Genomic DNA, 17,493 nt, shown 5'->3' with positions numbered 1-17,493 from the left:
AAGTTTAAATATCTCCCCACTGCGATCTAGGTCAAGTGACAAGTTAGGGGGGGGGGGCGTCGCACCACAAATTGCACCATTTTGGCTGCCATTGCATCATCACGCCAGAAGAAAAGACTGCAAACAACTTGAGTATAATCCTGCTCTTCAAACCCCAAACCATACACACGTCTTTCATACATTTTATATAAGAATCATCATCATCACCATTTATTTATATAGCGCCACTGATTCTGCAGCGCTGTACAGAGACTTCATTCACATCAGTCCCTGCCCCATTGGGGCTTACAGTCTAAATTCCCTAACACACAGACAGACAGACACAGACGGGGGTCAATTTTGTTAGCAGACAATTAACCTACCAGTATGTTTTTGGAGTGTGGGAGGAAAGACCCCAGTTTTGAACCAATGTGAATTGCAACGAATATGTTTTATTTACATTTAAAATATAATTGGCAAATAATTAAAATTACAAATAAAAAAATTAATGTTTAAGAAAGGGTTAGACAAATTTTTAGCGGAAAGGTGTATCCAGGGATACGAACGTTAATTTAAAATGAAGGATAGTAGTGGATATAGGGTAAAAATAGGACTGCAATATTGAGTCTGGGGGGATTTTCAAAATTGAAACAGATTGGTGGTTGTTCACTCTGGATTAATTTCAAATATAAGTGCAGGATCGCAGGAGATCCAAAATAGGTTGAACTTGATGGACTGGTGTCTTTTTTCAACCTCATCAACTATGTTACTACGTTACTATGTAAATGTTCTTCAGTGATGCTGCACACCTACTTTACACAAATGCACCTGTTCTACAGAGAAGTACATGGATTTACAGATCAAAATAGCCATGCCCGTGGGTGGAGATGAGGTCAGGATTTGGACTGGTCAAGGCGCCCCTCACTAAGGGCCCCAAGTTTTGCACTAAAAACCATTACGCTCAACATTTGGGCGGTGCCTACAGCTTTTGAAGCGCTAGGATGCCCCATTCTCCCCTCCCCTCCAACCACCTTCATTGCTGAGCACAGGGCACATGGCACCTGTTCACCTCTGCTCTGCCATGCAGTGGTAAACGGGTGCTGCCATGCAGTTCACAGTGACCAGAGAACACATCCCAACTTTCCCTCCTGCGGGATAAAGCTGCCCCGATCTGGATAGTGGGACAGAGCCCTCAAATCAGGACTGTCCCACCTAAATCGGGCCAGTTTGGAGGTATCCTATAAAGCGGAAAGGGGGTTTATTTTGTAAGACTGGATTATGTAAATGAGCTTGCCGTGGTACAGAAGGTACATTTAGGGAGCCACTTGGCACTTGAGTTCTTTGGGGGGGTCAGAGGTGCCATAAACCCAATCTAATCCCTATACTTTTTGTGGGGCGTACTTTGTACCTCCAAGTGAAACTACATTTGTAAGCGCACTCTGAGCAATGTAGTAAAATCATCAAAGTTATAATGTCCCCTAATTCATGATAAGTTAAGGCATAAATTAAGCTAAACAGCAGAGAACTGAAAAGCTGAAATGAAGGAAGGGGTTGGCCCTAAGGTAGAATCAGGTTGGATTTTGAGTATCCACAAAACTGCAAATAGAGGTGCATATTAATTTTTGGCAGTTCTGTAAACCGGGAAGAGGGCGCTGTGAGGCTGAGCATGCGCTAGCTGGACAAGTAGTCCCACTTGTGCACATGAAGAAGCATTGCGGGTTCCAGGGGAGGGCTAGCAAATGTTAGCCTGGGGAGCAGACTTGACTCAGTAGGTGGCCCAGTGACCCAGCCCAAGGTAGTCCACTAGGGGCCCCTGGCAGGTACACACTATTTGCGGTTTGTGGATCAACCTTACTGGTCCAACCTGTGTAATATTGGACATTTTAGGTACAATGTCTAATGATAATCGCGTTCTACAGTGCTAAAGAATGTAATAGTGTTTCATAAATAAAAGATTAGATAACACCTCTATCTGCTAATACATTTACTACATTTCTTGAGGGTTAAACCGACTGGTGACATTTTACAGAATGGGGATGTAGTTATTGATTTTAGTTCTGTGCCTCTGAGAAATGCATTCTGCAATCCAGACAACATTCCGGCATTCCTGTTCCTTCAACTTGATGTAAGAGTAGAAGACACCGAAGTGGAACTGATTGTTAAATGCCAGCACGTTCAATTTCACCTAGAGAGAAAACAAAAATATATAAATATATATATTTTTAATATTGAACATGTAAATCACAAAAAAGCACACAAAATGTACTTTCAAAAATCATATAAAGTAAGAAAACCATTAAATATGCATGAAATCTACTTGTAATAACTATCTCAAAGTTCTTTTTAATTTACAAAATTGTTGCTATAAATTGTAATTCTATGCAGTGATAATGTAAGATTTAGTAGATTGTAGTTACGACAGAGGCTGTCAAATTTGTCAAAATCAACCCTGTTAGGGCCAAGTTCTAAATACAAAACAAACAAACAACCCCCTTCCCATTACATAGTATATTTAAAGGTGTACAATATCCAAGTCACATTGTAAGAAATACTATGTGATGGCCTCAGGGTTTTCTCCCACTTCAGTACTAATAACTAAAAAGAAGATATAACGTAATAGTTGTACTATTTATTGCTTTAAAGAGCAAAGTAAATTTGATCACCTTAATGTTAAATGTTTTGTTTTTTCAGTTATCCCATTGGACTATGGTGGAGGAAGATATAAAGGGAAGTCTGTGATTTACATTTTAGTTAAGAACTTTTTATTGAGGTAGGTGGGGCGGGTTTATATTAATGTATAACGTATATAAATACTAACACAGCTCCCTCCCTATGAATAGAGGACACCATAAAGGTTTATCACTAACACAATTACCTTTTCTTTTTTTAAATGAAGGTAGCTATATTTTCTATTTTCTAGTAATTGGAAGCCTGGCAAGTGGAAGGACCCCCTTTAGTGCTGCCAGACAGTATTGCTGGGGACCAGGTTTTCTATCTCTGAGACAAGCAGTGATAATTAGAACTGAGGGAGGTAATTGTGCGCAGGCCAGGTATGGTACGGGTGTGCTCGGCTAGCCTCGATGGTATGTGGAACCAACCGGTGCATGGGATCGCTGCCGGTACTGGAGTCCTGAGGCTGGAACAGCTTTTGGAGTGGCAGGAGAACATTATACGGGCAATAAGCAAGGTTGGTAAAAAGCACATTGATGATAGTTAGGCATTTGTAACCCATTCACTTCAAAGAGGTTTGGTGCAAGTACATCCTCTTTGGGCTGGCTTGCGGTGCATTGTCATTAGCTCAGAAAAGTTGGGTTCCACAATGCCTTGGGAATTAGTGTCCCAGTTTAAGGATGCACTACAGCGGTGCGCTTAAGTCAAATGGAAGATAATATGGATGTCCCGAGGATGGATGACTCGTAATGGGACATCCTGATCAGTATTAATCAGTAGCAATGGCTGAGTACAGTGTTCTCCCTCCACCATATCTGTCACGGGCACTAGGAGTCTTTACCCAGGGATCACCAGGTGGTAAGCTTACCAGAGCAATGTAGATGGTAATAGAGTACTCTGGTAGCAGGGTGATCACGGAACAGGCAATGGTAGATGATGAGATGCTCAGGAAAGTCTATGACTAGCAGCACTGGTAATATGGAGGTATTAATACACGAGGAACTGTATGGACAAGGACACGTGAAGGTAGTCAGTGGTCTGCGATAGCAAGTTGTACCACTGCTATAGTGAGGAGGAATGTCCAACAGCAACGAGGAGGTGATGAGAGTCAGCGGTCTGCGGAGAGCAAGTTGTACCGCTGTCTGAGTGAAGGAATGGAATCCAAGTGGAGGTATCCGGGTAGTCAGTGGTCTGCGATAGCAAGTTGTACCACTGCTATGTGAGAGGATACTGGAACAGGTGATACAGGAAACAGGGATCAGTGGTCTGCCTTCAGCAAGTTGTACCACTGAATATATATGTGAGGAGGTGTACGGGGAGAGACTGCAACACAGGATGTACACGGGCACCTTAAACACGATCCACAATAATATGCACAATATATATAAATGACTGAACAGGTCTGCAAATATAGAACGTCTCTTGAAGTAATCCAGCACAAGATAACACAGTCAATGATGGCAATAGACTCAGCGGATAGCAGACTCCAGAGGAGAACCAACACAGTCCAGCAAGGTATGCAATACACCAGCACAGTCAATGAGAAGTATGCATACCGTGGTTCAGAAGTAGGCAGTCAGATAGGAGTGCAGCAATACCTGAGCGGCAGGAGGCCGGCAGGATGAGAAGTCCCTGGAGGAAGAGTCTAGTAGGTGCAGCGCACAGGTAAGTAGACCAACAGGGACACGAATCCACAGGAATCAGTAGAACGTGGAACTGGACTCATGGAGGACCCAGGAGAATGGAGATGATCTAGCAGAGGAGTAGCTGATGAGATACGAATCCAATGCTGACAGGAGGGTAGAGACCAGCAGGACACAGGAAGGCGTGGAGAGCGGATCAGCAGCGGGTGGACGATAGCGCTGACAGCAGCAGCAGGGCTCTGCGGACACACGGAGGTAACCAGTAGCAACCAACAGGTACCAATAGCGATGGAACACGGGAGAGCAGAGTAGACCAGGAGCTGTTGATCACGAAGAGAAGCAGATGGTAATAATAGCAGCAGTCTCGAGGAAACACGGGAGAGATGAGATGAGGCTGAGGTGCACAGGAGCAGCGGATAGGAATCAGCTAACAGTCACGATGGTGAACACAGGCGAGTAGCAAGCTGGAGGCTGTAGTGCACGGAGGCAGCGGATAGGAATCAGCTAACAGTCACGATGGTGAACACAGGCGAGTTGCAAGCTGGAGACTGTAGTGCACGGAGGCAGCGGATAGGAATCAGCTAACAGTCACGATGATGAACACAGACGAGTTACCAGCTGGAGACTGTAGTGCACGGAGGCAGCGGATAGGAATCAGCTCACCGACTTGATGATGAACAGGTGAGTGGATGTGGAGAGAAGGCTGTAGTGCACGGAGGCAGCGGGTAGGAATCAGCAAACAGTCACAATGGAATATGATAGCGTTGAAGTGGTATAGAAGACTGTAGTGCACGGAGGCAGCGGATAGGAATCAGCAAACAGTCACGATGATACAGTTGATGGTAGAAGCGGTATGGAAACCACAGTAGTAGAAGTGGTTTGGAAACCACAGAGGTAGAAGTGGTTTGGAAACCACAGGAATCAGCAGCGCTGAATACACGAGGAAACATAGGAACACCTTCAGAGACTCATGGGAATGAGACTCCAAGATCAGGCAACGTGGTGTTGACCACAGGTGCTTAATATAGGGAGGTTGCCTGATCTGCCAATTGACTAAAAGGAACATACACTGAAGGGTAGAAAAGGGCTGCGCATGCGCAGACCCTCAGGATGGAGGACGGCCACGGTTCCTAAATGTCCGGGAAGAGGCACTCACGGTCCGGTGAGTGACAGTACCCCCCCTTTTAAAGGTGGGCACAGAACGCCTGGAACCGGGCTTGTCCGGATTTTTGGAATAAAACTTCTTCAAAAGGGCAGGAGCATTAAGATCTTCAGCTTTGATCCAAGAGCGCTCCTCAGGACCAAAGCCCTTCCAATGAACGAGGAAACGGAGGACTCCTCGCGAAATTTTTGCATCCAATACCTCAGTAATCTCGAAATCCTCCTCCTGATGAACTTGAACTGGCTGCGGAGCTGATGGAGTAGTTGAGAAACGGTTGATGATAAGAGGTTTGAGTAAAGAGACATGGAAGGCATTGGAAATCCGAAGATTCTTAGGAAGAAGAAGTTTAACACATACTGGATTGATTACTTGAATGATCCTATATGGACCAATAAAACGAGGGGCGAATTTCATAGATGGAACCTTCAAACGAATATTTTTGGTAGATAACCAGACACGATCTCCAATTTTTAGTGGTGGAATAGCCCGCCTCTTCTTATCTGCGAAAGACTTATATTTGTTAGATGTCTTCTTTAAACAGGTTTTGACCTGAGACCAGATATTTTTGAAGGTCTGACAAGCAGTCTCCACAGCAGGAACTTGGGTGGGAGGGAGGGCAGGAAATTCCGGAAAAGACGGATGGTGACCGTGAACCACCAGCACTTTTGAAGATGACTCCTGAGATCCATCTTCAACGTCCGATGACGTCACGAACGCCCGATGAGAAGGAAGGCGTTCAGACTGAACCTTATCACACAGATCCGTAGATGAAGGATCCTGTGGAGGAGGACCTGGTGGAATATACGAATGCTGTCTTTTGAATGAAACCATTTGAGAGAGACAACGATGATGACATTCAGCTCCCCAAGATGTAACTTGAGAAGTGCGCCAGTCAATCTGGGGAGAATGACATTGAAGCCATGGAAGGCCTAAGACAATCGGACTTGTCGTAACAGGAAGAATTAAAAACGAAATCTCTTCATGGTGTAGCCCACCAATCTGAAGCGTTACTGGAGACGTACTCTGGGTGATGAGACCATTGATGAGACGTGATCCATCCATAGCAGTCACAGTAATCGGTGTTTTCAAAGTAATCACTGGTAGGGACCATTGATTCACTAGGGATTTAGAAATGAAATTTCCTGCTGCTCCGGAATCAATCAATGCCTGTGACTCAAAGGATTTGGTAGCAAAGGAAATCGTAACATCAAAAGCGCAGGCTTTTAATTTCGTAGAAGATGGGGAGGACTCCAGGAACCCTAACCTTATCTCCCCAGTATTGGTTAGAGCCCGGCATTTCCTGGGACAAGAATTGAGCATATGCGTAGAATCGGCACAATAGATACAAAGTCTATTCTTTATTCTTCGGTCCCTCTCCTCTAAAGTTAATTTGGAGCGACCTATCTCCATGGGTATCACCGGAGATGAAGCTGGGTGAAATTGAGGATTTGAGAGAAGAGGTGTTTTAACCGAAGTTGTTTTCTCAGGTTCTCTTTCACGAAACCTCAGGTCTACACGATGGCAAAGAGAGATCAAATCTTCTAAAGAGGAGGGTAGTTCTTGTGAAGTCAGTGCGTTTTTAATTTTATCGGAAAGCCCCTGCCAGAAGGCGGCAATTAATGCTTCAGTGTTCCACTGAAGTTCAGAGGCTAAGATCCTAAATTGAATGACGTACTGAGCCACAGTGCGAGATCCTTGGCGAAGACGGAGAATGCTGGATGCAGCGGAAATAACACGACCTGGTTCATCGAATACACTTCGGAACGTGGAAATAAATTCGGCACTATCCTGTAACAATGGATCGTTTCTTTCCCACAGAGGGGAAGCCCATGCGAGAGCTTGTCCAGAAAACAATGAAATAAGATAGGCCACTCTGGAACGATGGGTAGAAAAATTTTGAGGTTGGAGCTCAAAATGAACTGAGCATTGAGTAAGAAAACCCCTACAAGTTTTGGGGTCTCCATCGTATTTTGACGGAGTAGGCAGGTGAAGCGTGGAAGCCGTAAACACCTGGGATGGCACTGGGGAAACGGAGGAAGGCACAGGAGCATCAACAGTAGTTGTGGCATCTTGCACGGACGTTCTTTGGGAAGCTAACGCCTGGTAACACCGCAGTAAATGCCGTTGGCGAACTTCCTGTTGCTCAATACGGGTAACCAGATGCCGCAGCATCTCTTTGGCTGTAGGTTCCGTATCTGGGTCTGTCATGGCCTGATCTTACTGTCACGGGCACTAGGAGTCTTTACCCAGGGATCACCAGGTGGTAAGCTTACCAGAGCAATGTAGATGGTAATAGAGTACTCTGGTAGCAGGGTGATCACGGAACAGGCAATGGTAGATGATGAGATGCTCAGGAAAGTCTATGACTAGCAGCACTGGTAATATGGAGGTATTAATACACGAGGAACTGTATGGACAAGGACACGTGAAGGTAGTCAGTGGTCTGCGATAGCAAGTTGTACCACTGCTATAGTGAGGAGGAATGTCCAACAGCAACGAGGAGGTGATGAGAGTCAGCGGTCTGCGGAGAGCAAGTTGTACCGCTGTCTGAGTGAAGGAATGAAATCCAAGTGGAGGTATCCGGGTAGTCAGTGGTCTGCGATAGCAAGTTGTACCACTGCTATGTGAGAGGATACTGGAACAGGTGATACAGGAAACAGGGATCAGTGGTCTGCCTTCAGCAAGTTGTACCACTGAATATATATGTGAGGAGGTGTACGGGGAGAGACTGCAACACAGGATGTACACGGGCACCTTAAACACGATCCACAATAATATGCACAATATATATAAATGACTGAACAGGTCTGCAAATATAGAACGTCTCTTGAAGTAATCCAGCACAAGATAACACAGTCAATGATGGCAATAGACTCAGCGGATAGCAGACTCCAGAGGAGAACCAACACAGTCCAGCAAGGTATGCAATACACCAGCACAGTCAATGAGAAGTATGCATACCGTGGTTCAGAAGTAGGCAGTCAGATAGGAGTGCAGCAATACCTGAGCGGCAGGAGGCCGGCAGGATGAGAAGTCCCTGGAGGAAGAGTCTAGTAGGTGCAGCGCACAGGTAAGTAGACCAACAGGGACACGAATCCACAGGAATCAGTAGAACGTGGAACTGGACTCATGGAGGACCCAGGAGAATGGAGATGATCTAGCAGAGGAGTAGCTGATGAGATACGAATCCAATGCTGACAGGAGGGTAGAGACCAGCAGGACACAGGAAGGCGTGGAGAGCGGATCAGCAGCGGGTGGACGATAGCGCTGACAGCAGCAGCAGGGCTCTGCGGACACACGGAGGTAACCAGTAGCAACCAACAGGTACCAATAGCGATGGAACACGGGAGAGCAGAGTAGACCAGGAGCTGTTGATCACGAAGAGAAGCAGATGGTAATAATAGCAGCAGTCTCGAGGAAACACGGGAGAGATGAGATGAGGCTGAGGTGCACAGGAGCAGCGGATAGGAATCAGCTAACAGTCACGATGGTGAACACAGGCGAGTAGCAAGCTGGAGGCTGTAGTGCACGGAGGCAGCGGATAGGAATCAGCTAACAGTCACGATGGTGAACACAGGCGAGTTGCAAGCTGGAGACTGTAGTGCACGGAGGCAGCGGATAGGAATCAGCTAACAGTCACGATGATGAACACAGACGAGTTACCAGCTGGAGACTGTAGTGCACGGAGGCAGCGGATAGGAATCAGCTCACCGACTTGATGATGAACAGGTGAGTGGATGTGGAGAGAAGGCTGTAGTGCACGGAGGCAGCGGGTAGGAATCAGCAAACAGTCACAATGGAATATGATAGCGTTGAAGTGGTATAGAAGACTGTAGTGCACGGAGGCAGCGGATAGGAATCAGCAAACAGTCACGATGATACAGTTGATGGTAGAAGCGGTATGGAAACCACAGTAGTAGAAGTGGTTTGGAAACCACAGAGGTAGAAGTGGTTTGGAAACCACAGGAATCAGCAGCGCTGAATACACGAGGAAACATAGGAACACCTTCAGAGACTCATGGGAATGAGACTCCAAGATCAGGCAACGTGGTGTTGACCACAGGTGCTTAATATAGGGAGGTTGCCTGATCTGCCAATTGACTAAAAGGAACATACACTGAAGGGTAGAAAAGGGCTGCGCATGCGCAGACCCTCAGGATGGAGGACGGCCACGGTTCCTAAATGTCCGGGAAGAGGCACTCACGGTCCGGTGAGTGACAGTACCCCCCCTTTTAAAGGTGGGCACAGAACGCCTGGAACCGGGCTTGTCCGGATTTTTGGAATAAAACTTCTTCAAAAGGGCAGGAGCATTAAGATCTTCAGCTTTGATCCAAGAGCGCTCCTCAGGACCAAAGCCCTTCCAATGAACGAGGAAACGGAGGACTCCTCGCGAAATTTTTGCATCCAATACCTCAGTAATCTCGAAATCCTCCTCCTGATGAACTTGAACTGGCTGCGGAGCTGATGGAGTAGTTGAGAAACGGTTGATGATAAGAGGTTTGAGTAAAGAGACATGGAAGGCATTGGAAATCCGAAGATTCTTAGGAAGAAGAAGTTTAACACATACTGGATTGATTACTTGAATGATCCTATATGGACCAATAAAACGAGGGGCGAATTTCATAGATGGAACCTTCAAACGAATATTTTTGGTAGATAACCAGACACGATCTCCAATTTTTAGTGGTGGAATAGCCCGCCTCTTCTTATCTGCGAAAGACTTATATTTGTTAGATGTCTTCTTTAAACAGGTTTTGACCTGAGACCAGATATTTTTGAAGGTCTGACAAGCAGTCTCCACAGCAGGAACTTGGGTGGGAGGGAGGGCAGGAAATTCCGGAAAAGACGGATGGTGACCGTGAACCACCAGCACTTTTGAAGATGACTCCTGAGATCCATCTTCAACGTCCGATGACGTCACGAACGCCCGATGAGAAGGAAGGCGTTCAGACTGAACCTTATCACACAGATCCGTAGATGAAGGATCCTGTGGAGGAGGACCTGGTGGAATATACGAATGCTGTCTTTTGAATGAAACCATTTGAGAGAGACAACGATGATGACATTCAGCTCCCCAAGATGTAACTTGAGAAGTGCGCCAGTCAATCTGGGGAGAATGACATTGAAGCCATGGAAGGCCTAAGACAATCGGACTTGTCGTAACAGGAAGAATTAAAAACGAAATCTCTTCATGGTGTAGCCCACCAATCTGAAGCGTTACTGGAGACGTACTCTGGGTGATGAGACCATTGATGAGACGTGATCCATCCATAGCAGTCACAGTAATCGGTGTTTTCAAAGTAATCACTGGTAGGGACCATTGATTCACTAGGGATTTAGAAATGAAATTTCCTGCTGCTCCGGAATCAATCAATGCCTGTGACTCAAAGGATTTGGTAGCAAAGGAAATCGTAACATCAAAAGCGCAGGCTTTTAATTTCGTAGAAGATGGGGAGGACTCCAGGAACCCTAACCTTATCTCCCCAGTATTGGTTAGAGCCCGGCATTTCCTGGGACAAGAATTGAGCATATGCGTAGAATCGGCACAATAGATACAAAGTCTATTCTTTATTCTTCGGTCCCTCTCCTCTAAAGTTAATTTGGAGCGACCTATCTCCATGGGTATCACCGGAGATGAAGCTGGGTGAAATTGAGGATTTGAGAGAAGAGGTGTTTTAACCGAAGTTGTTTTCTCAGGTTCTCTTTCACGAAACCTCAGGTCTACACGATGGCAAAGAGAGATCAAATCTTCTAAAGAGGAGGGTAGTTCTTGTGAAGTCAGTGCGTTTTTAATTTTATCGGAAAGCCCCTGCCAGAAGGCGGCAATTAATGCTTCAGTGTTCCACTGAAGTTCAGAGGCTAAGATCCTAAATTGAATGACGTACTGAGCCACAGTGCGAGATCCTTGGCGAAGACGGAGAATGCTGGATGCAGCGGAAATAACACGACCTGGTTCATCGAATACACTTCGGAACGTGGAAATAAATTCGGCACTATCCTGTAACAATGGATCGTTTCTTTCCCACAGAGGGGAAGCCCATGCGAGAGCTTGTCCAGAAAACAATGAAATAAGATAGGCCACTCTGGAACGATGGGTAGAAAAATTTTGAGGTTGGAGCTCAAAATGAACTGAGCATTGAGTAAGAAAACCCCTACAAGTTTTGGGGTCTCCATCGTATTTTGACGGAGTAGGCAGGTGAAGCGTGGAAGCCGTAAACACCTGGGATGGCACTGGGGAAACGGAGGAAGGCACAGGAGCATCAACAGTAGTTGTGGCATCTTGCACGGACGTTCTTTGGGAAGCTAACGCCTGGTAACACCGCAGTAAATGCCGTTGGCGAACTTCCTGTTGCTCAATACGGGTAACCAGATGCCGCAGCATCTCTTTGGCTGTAGGTTCCGTATCTGGGTCTGTCATGGCCTGATCTTACTGTCACGGGCACTAGGAGTCTTTACCCAGGGATCACCAGGTGGTAAGCTTACCAGAGCAATGTAGATGGTAATAGAGTACTCTGGTAGCAGGGTGATCACGGAACAGGCAATGGTAGATGATGAGATGCTCAGGAAAGTCTATGACTAGCAGCACTGGTAATATGGAGGTATTAATACACGAGGAACTGTATGGACAAGGACACGTGAAGGTAGTCAGTGGTCTGCGATAGCAAGTTGTACCACTGCTATAGTGAGGAGGAATGTCCAACAGCAACGAGGAGGTGATGAGAGTCAGCGGTCTGCGGAGAGCAAGTTGTACCGCTGTCTGAGTGAAGGAATGGAATCCAAGTGGAGGTATCCGGGTAGTCAGTGGTCTGCGATAGCAAGTTGTACCACTGCTATGTGAGAGGATACTGGAACAGGTGATACAGGAAACAGGGATCAGTGGTCTGCCTTCAGCAAGTTGTACCACTGAATATATATGTGAGGAGGTGTACGGGGAGAGACTGCAACACAGGATGTACACGGGCACCTTAAACACGATCCACAATAATATGCACAATATATATAAATGACTGAACAGGTCTGCAAATATAGAACGTCTCTTGAAGTAATCCAGCACAAGATAACACAGTCAATGATGGCAATAGACTCAGCGGATAGCAGACTCCAGAGGAGAACCAACACAGTCCAGCAAGGTATGCAATACACCAGCACAGTCAATGAGAAGTATGCATACCGTGGTTCAGAAGTAGGCAGTCAGATAGGAGTGCAGCAATACCTGAGCGGCAGGAGGCCGGCAGGATGAGAAGTCCCTGGAGGAAGAGTCTAGTAGGTGCAGCGCACAGGTAAGTAGACCAACAGGGACACGAATCCACAGGAATCAGTAGAACGTGGAACTGGACTCATGGAGGACCCAGGAGAATGGAGATGATCTAGCAGAGGAGTAGCTGATGAGATACGAATCCAATGCTGACAGGAGGGTAGAGACCAGCAGGACACAGGAAGGCGTGGAGAGCGGATCAGCAGCGGGTGGACGATAGCGCTGACAGCAGCAGCAGGGCTCTGCGGACACACGGAGGTAACCAGTAGCAACCAACAGGTATCAATAGCGATGGAACACGGGAGAGCAGAGTAGACCAGGAGCTGTTGATCACGAAGAGAAGCAGATGGTAATAATAGCAGCAGTCTCGAGGAAACACGGGAGAGATGAGATGAGGCTGAGGTGCACAGGAGCAGCGGATAGGAATCAGCTAACAGTCACGATGGTGAACACAGGCGAGTAGCAAGCTGGAGGCTGTAGTGCACGGAGGCAGCGGATAGGAATCAGCTAACAGTCACGATGGTGAACACAGGCGAGTTGCAAGCTGGAGACTGTAGTGCACGGAGGCAGCGGATAGGAATCAGCTAACAGTCACGATGATGAACACAGACGAGTTACCAGCTGGAGACTGTAGTGCACGGAGGCAGCGGATAGGAATCAGCTCACCGACTTGATGATGAACAGGTGAGTGGATGTGGAGAGAAGGCTGTAGTGCACGGAGGCAGCGGGTAGGAATCAGCAAACAGTCACAATGGAATATGATAGCGTTGAAGTGGTATAGAAGACTGTAGTGCACGGAGGCAGCGGATAGGAATCAGCAAACAGTCACGATGATACAGTTGATGGTAGAAGCGGTATGGAAACCACAGTAGTAGAAGTGGTTTGGAAACCACAGAGGTAGAAGTGGTTTGGAAACCACAGGAATCAGCAGCGCTGAATACACGAGGAAACATAGGAACACCTTCAGAGACTCATGGGAATGAGACTCCAAGATCAGGCAACGTGGTGTTGACCACAGGTGCTTAATATAGGGAGGTTGCCTGATCTGCCAATTGACTAAAAGGAACATACACTGAAGGGTAGAAAAGGGCTGCGCATGCGCAGACCCTCAGGATGGAGGACGGCCACGGTTCCTAAATGTCCGGGAAGAGGCACTCACGGTCCGGTGAGTGACAATATCAGTGCAAGGTTAATTTAATAAATAGAGTTAATTTCCCAACAAGTCGGTGTGGTGTCTCTTATTACATAGTACAAGTGCTAAGGTTAAGTTAAAGGTTTATGGTTATGTTATCAACCGCTAAGCATTTCTAAAAAAATCTGTTATTGCCCCTAGATAGTAAATCGACCCCAGAGTGAGATATATTGCCTCATGTACTCAAATCAATGTGGGTATATCACATGTGAGAACTACAGATCCTGGTACATGACTCTGTATACACTTCTGCTGGGTGATACAAATGGTTCTAGAATCAGGGACACTGACCTGACACCTGGGATAGTACACGTCACATCCTAGAGATACTATGATTCTGTTCTTCTTACCTCATGTTCAAAGAACTTGTCTTCTAATGTCTTTTCTCCAGTCGCAGTTCCAGTTCCAACCACTTCAAACAATGCTCTGTACTCCTGCAAGAGGCCAATGGGAGAGTATTTGCAGCAGATCAAAGGGATTTCTGGGTTTTCAATGTTTTACCCAGAAAAAGGCCACAGCACAGTAAGGGGATGGATTGGTACTGTCTAAGGACAGCTTGATGTATATTATATAGAGGTGTGTGTACAGCACAGTAAAACAAATGCTCACGATTCATATCGACGTCTGCAAACTACACAGATACTTGGGGCTCATTCACATATTTGGGTTCTCAAATACATTTTACCTGCCGGAAATCTGGTGACGAATGCATGAAAAAGGACATAACGTAGGTTAACGGTTTGTTTGTAAACATGTATCATGCTGCAGGGAATTTTTTTTTCCACTAGACTGGAAGGGAATCTTACCAGCATTTTAAGGTGTATTTGGCAAGAGTAAAAACACCTTATTGTATTCAAGCTGTATCTTCTACTTGATACAATATGGATTTTTTTTTACTTCCTATTTTTTACTTCCTACTCAAAATAAAGAAAGTGGTTATAAGTGAATTGAGAGTGACCTGTATACAAGTGGGGCTTAGGGATCAAATCTATCTGAAATCATCTTCAAATCTGCACAAAACAACTTTGTTGCTGAGTTTTTACTGCATTTTTTTTAGGTAGGAAGAATAATGTAACACAAACACAAGTGGTAATGAGCCAAGGATTTTGCTATTGAAGTTGGAAATGGAAAGTCCAATTTAAGGATCAAGAATTCAAGGGGCTGGATATAAGAACTGCAGATACTTGTACAAAGTAAAAAAACAAGAAACATAACACAAATATTAAAAAAGAGCACATGTGATACTAGTATGTTGCTAAGTTAAACAAAGTACATGTAGAGAAATGATACAATTAAGTTTTACCGTGTACTCCAAAATCATACTAGTAGGTTAACTGGCTGCTAAAACATTACCCTAGTCTGTTTATATGTTAGTGAATTTAGACTGTAAGCTCAATGGGACAGGGACTGATGTGAGTGACAACATATTTTCTGTACAGCGCTGCAGAATTGATGGCGCTATATAAATAAATGATGATGATGATGATGATGATGTATAACTTCTGAGAATGAGATTATCCATTCTTGAGTGGATAATAGGGACAAAGTAGTCCACATAACTGGTCCACCCAAACCTCTGACTGTGATTGTTGTCATGTTTATTTTGTTAGCCAAATAGAGAGAAGTAGGTTTGCGAGGTCAGCAAAACATAGCAATATTTTTCTTTTGTTTGCGAATGTTATTGTTTTTCATGTAAAAAGGTCTAGAAGTATGGTCTAGAACAGTGTTCCTCAAATCCAGTCCTCAGGACTAACTAAAAAGAAGATTGCCAGGTGACCAGTGAAATAATTATACCACCTGCTACACTGTGTCAGTCAGTAATGAATACACCTGTGCTCCAGCAAGGAGATATGGAAAACATGTACTGCTAGGGGGTCCTGAGGACTGGATTTGAGAAACACTGGTCTAGAAGTATGGTTTGGTGACAGATCTAGGTTACAGTGACAAGATTTGTATTACCACATTAAAATAGATAGTTATGTTTAATTGACAAAGGCAGTATTTCAGGTGCTTTTTTTGGACTGCAGAATAGATCAACCCCTTCCCTACCCTTCCTCCCATCTCCCTACCCTTCCTCCAATCTCCCTACCCTTCCCCCTATCTGCCCCCTACCAGAACATTGGCTCTGCAGAATAAACATTTCTACAGGAAACTTACACATACTTCAAGTGTTCCCATTTTTGAGGGACAGTCCCAAATTCAACAGCAAAAACAGATTGCAGCCTAGTAATTTAGGCCATGGCCTGTGAGGATCCAGTGTGACCTGGGCTTTCAAATCAGAAATGTTATGAGGTATGACGTCCCCCATACGTGAGAGTTCTATGGAAGTTACAGGAGGTGTAAATCAGATTGCTACACTTAAAGTTCTATCCACCACCCAGTACGTCTCAGCTAAAGGTGCAACTCTACCAGCCAATCGGGTAATTTAAATGCTAATTGGCAAACAATTGCACTGTGTATGTATGTGTGGGGTCACATCTAGGAGACCTGGCCACTGGATCACCCTGTGTATAAACACTTTTTAAAAGAAAGTATTACTGCTATAGCACTTGCTTGTGTCTCCACTTTGAAATGTGGGAAATACATACGAAACCGCTGTATATACACTATATATAACATTACAAAGTAATGCTATAATTGTGTCCACATCCCCCATACAAATAAATAGCAAAAGCTTAATAGCTACTTACAGCATAGAAATCTGCTACGCTCTTCACTTGTTCATAGTCCTCTGCTTTGGCAAGTAGCCGCAGTCCCTCTGGGTAGAGCTTGCCACAAGTCGGGTACAAGGTCTCTCTGTCTGCTTTGTTAAGCTCAGTGCCAAATGAATTGATAGTGATAATAAATGCCCGTCTGTCCGCTTCAAACTAGAAAAGAAAGTAAATTATGTCATAGCCGTAATAGAGAAAAGAATGCATATAAATAGAGTTGAAAGCTATTTAAATCCCAAACATATATGAAACATGGGTGGCATACTGTACCTACTCTACCTGTGCTCAAATAAACTAAAAAACCAACAAAAATATATGAAACTCATAAGTGCAAAACAGAAGAGCAAACGGTCTTGACAAGTGCACTTTTACTGGAAGGTGCATGGTTTCGTGGGTCAAATTAGCAGTGTCTGCACGGACAACATTTGCACCGTTTGGTGGGAGAAGTTAGACAGACTGTGGTCATTCCTGGCCTACTGTGAACGGACGTGCCTAATTTTGTACTGAAGTATAGAAGTGAGATTTCATTTTGAATACCCGGATTATGTAAATTAGATAAAAGGGGTGTAGAGTGCACACTTACAGGACCTACCTTTTAAGATGGCAATTATGGACTATCCCTATGAAATCAGGACAGTTGGGAGGTATGCTTTCACCAATGTAACACACAAGAGTGACACATATATCCCCTCACACTCATGGTTCATTTAATACATCAACTGAGCTAAACTGAGCAATATTTTAGAATAAAATTATAAAAAGTGGAACTATAATGTCCTATATAAATATCAAAATAGTAGTTTGTTTGTAAAATGTTACTGTTTTCACCCTGCGCATTATCCAGATCATCCACCAACCCACAAAACTAAATGCAGTGTGAT

The 17,493-nt window shown here is 44.9% G+C and overlaps 1 protein-coding gene across 1 annotated transcript in view; it reads right to left on the bottom strand.

The window, feature by feature from the left end:
* Nucleotides 1-774: 774 nt before the first annotated feature.
* The window catches only part of ATP6V0D2 (ATPase H+ transporting V0 subunit d2), a 54,269-nt gene continuing 37,550 nt past the window's right edge, over nucleotides 775-17,493 (bottom strand). The window contains exons 6-8 of the mRNA XM_075213745.1: nucleotides 16,592-16,768; nucleotides 14,252-14,335; nucleotides 775-2,164 (exon numbers count right to left, since the gene is read on the bottom strand). Coding sequence (XP_075069846.1) covers nucleotides 2,003-2,164; nucleotides 14,252-14,335; nucleotides 16,592-16,768 — 423 coding nt within the window. The 3' untranslated portion in view covers nucleotides 775-2,002. The remainder of the gene's footprint in view (nucleotides 2,165-14,251; nucleotides 14,336-16,591; nucleotides 16,769-17,493) is intronic.

Source organism: Mixophyes fleayi, chromosome 5 (assembly GCF_038048845.1).
Source record: "Mixophyes fleayi isolate aMixFle1 chromosome 5, aMixFle1.hap1, whole genome shotgun sequence".
Taxonomy (NCBI): domain Eukaryota; kingdom Metazoa; phylum Chordata; class Amphibia; order Anura; family Limnodynastidae; genus Mixophyes; species Mixophyes fleayi.
This window is presented reverse-complemented; position numbering and strand designations above follow the sequence as displayed.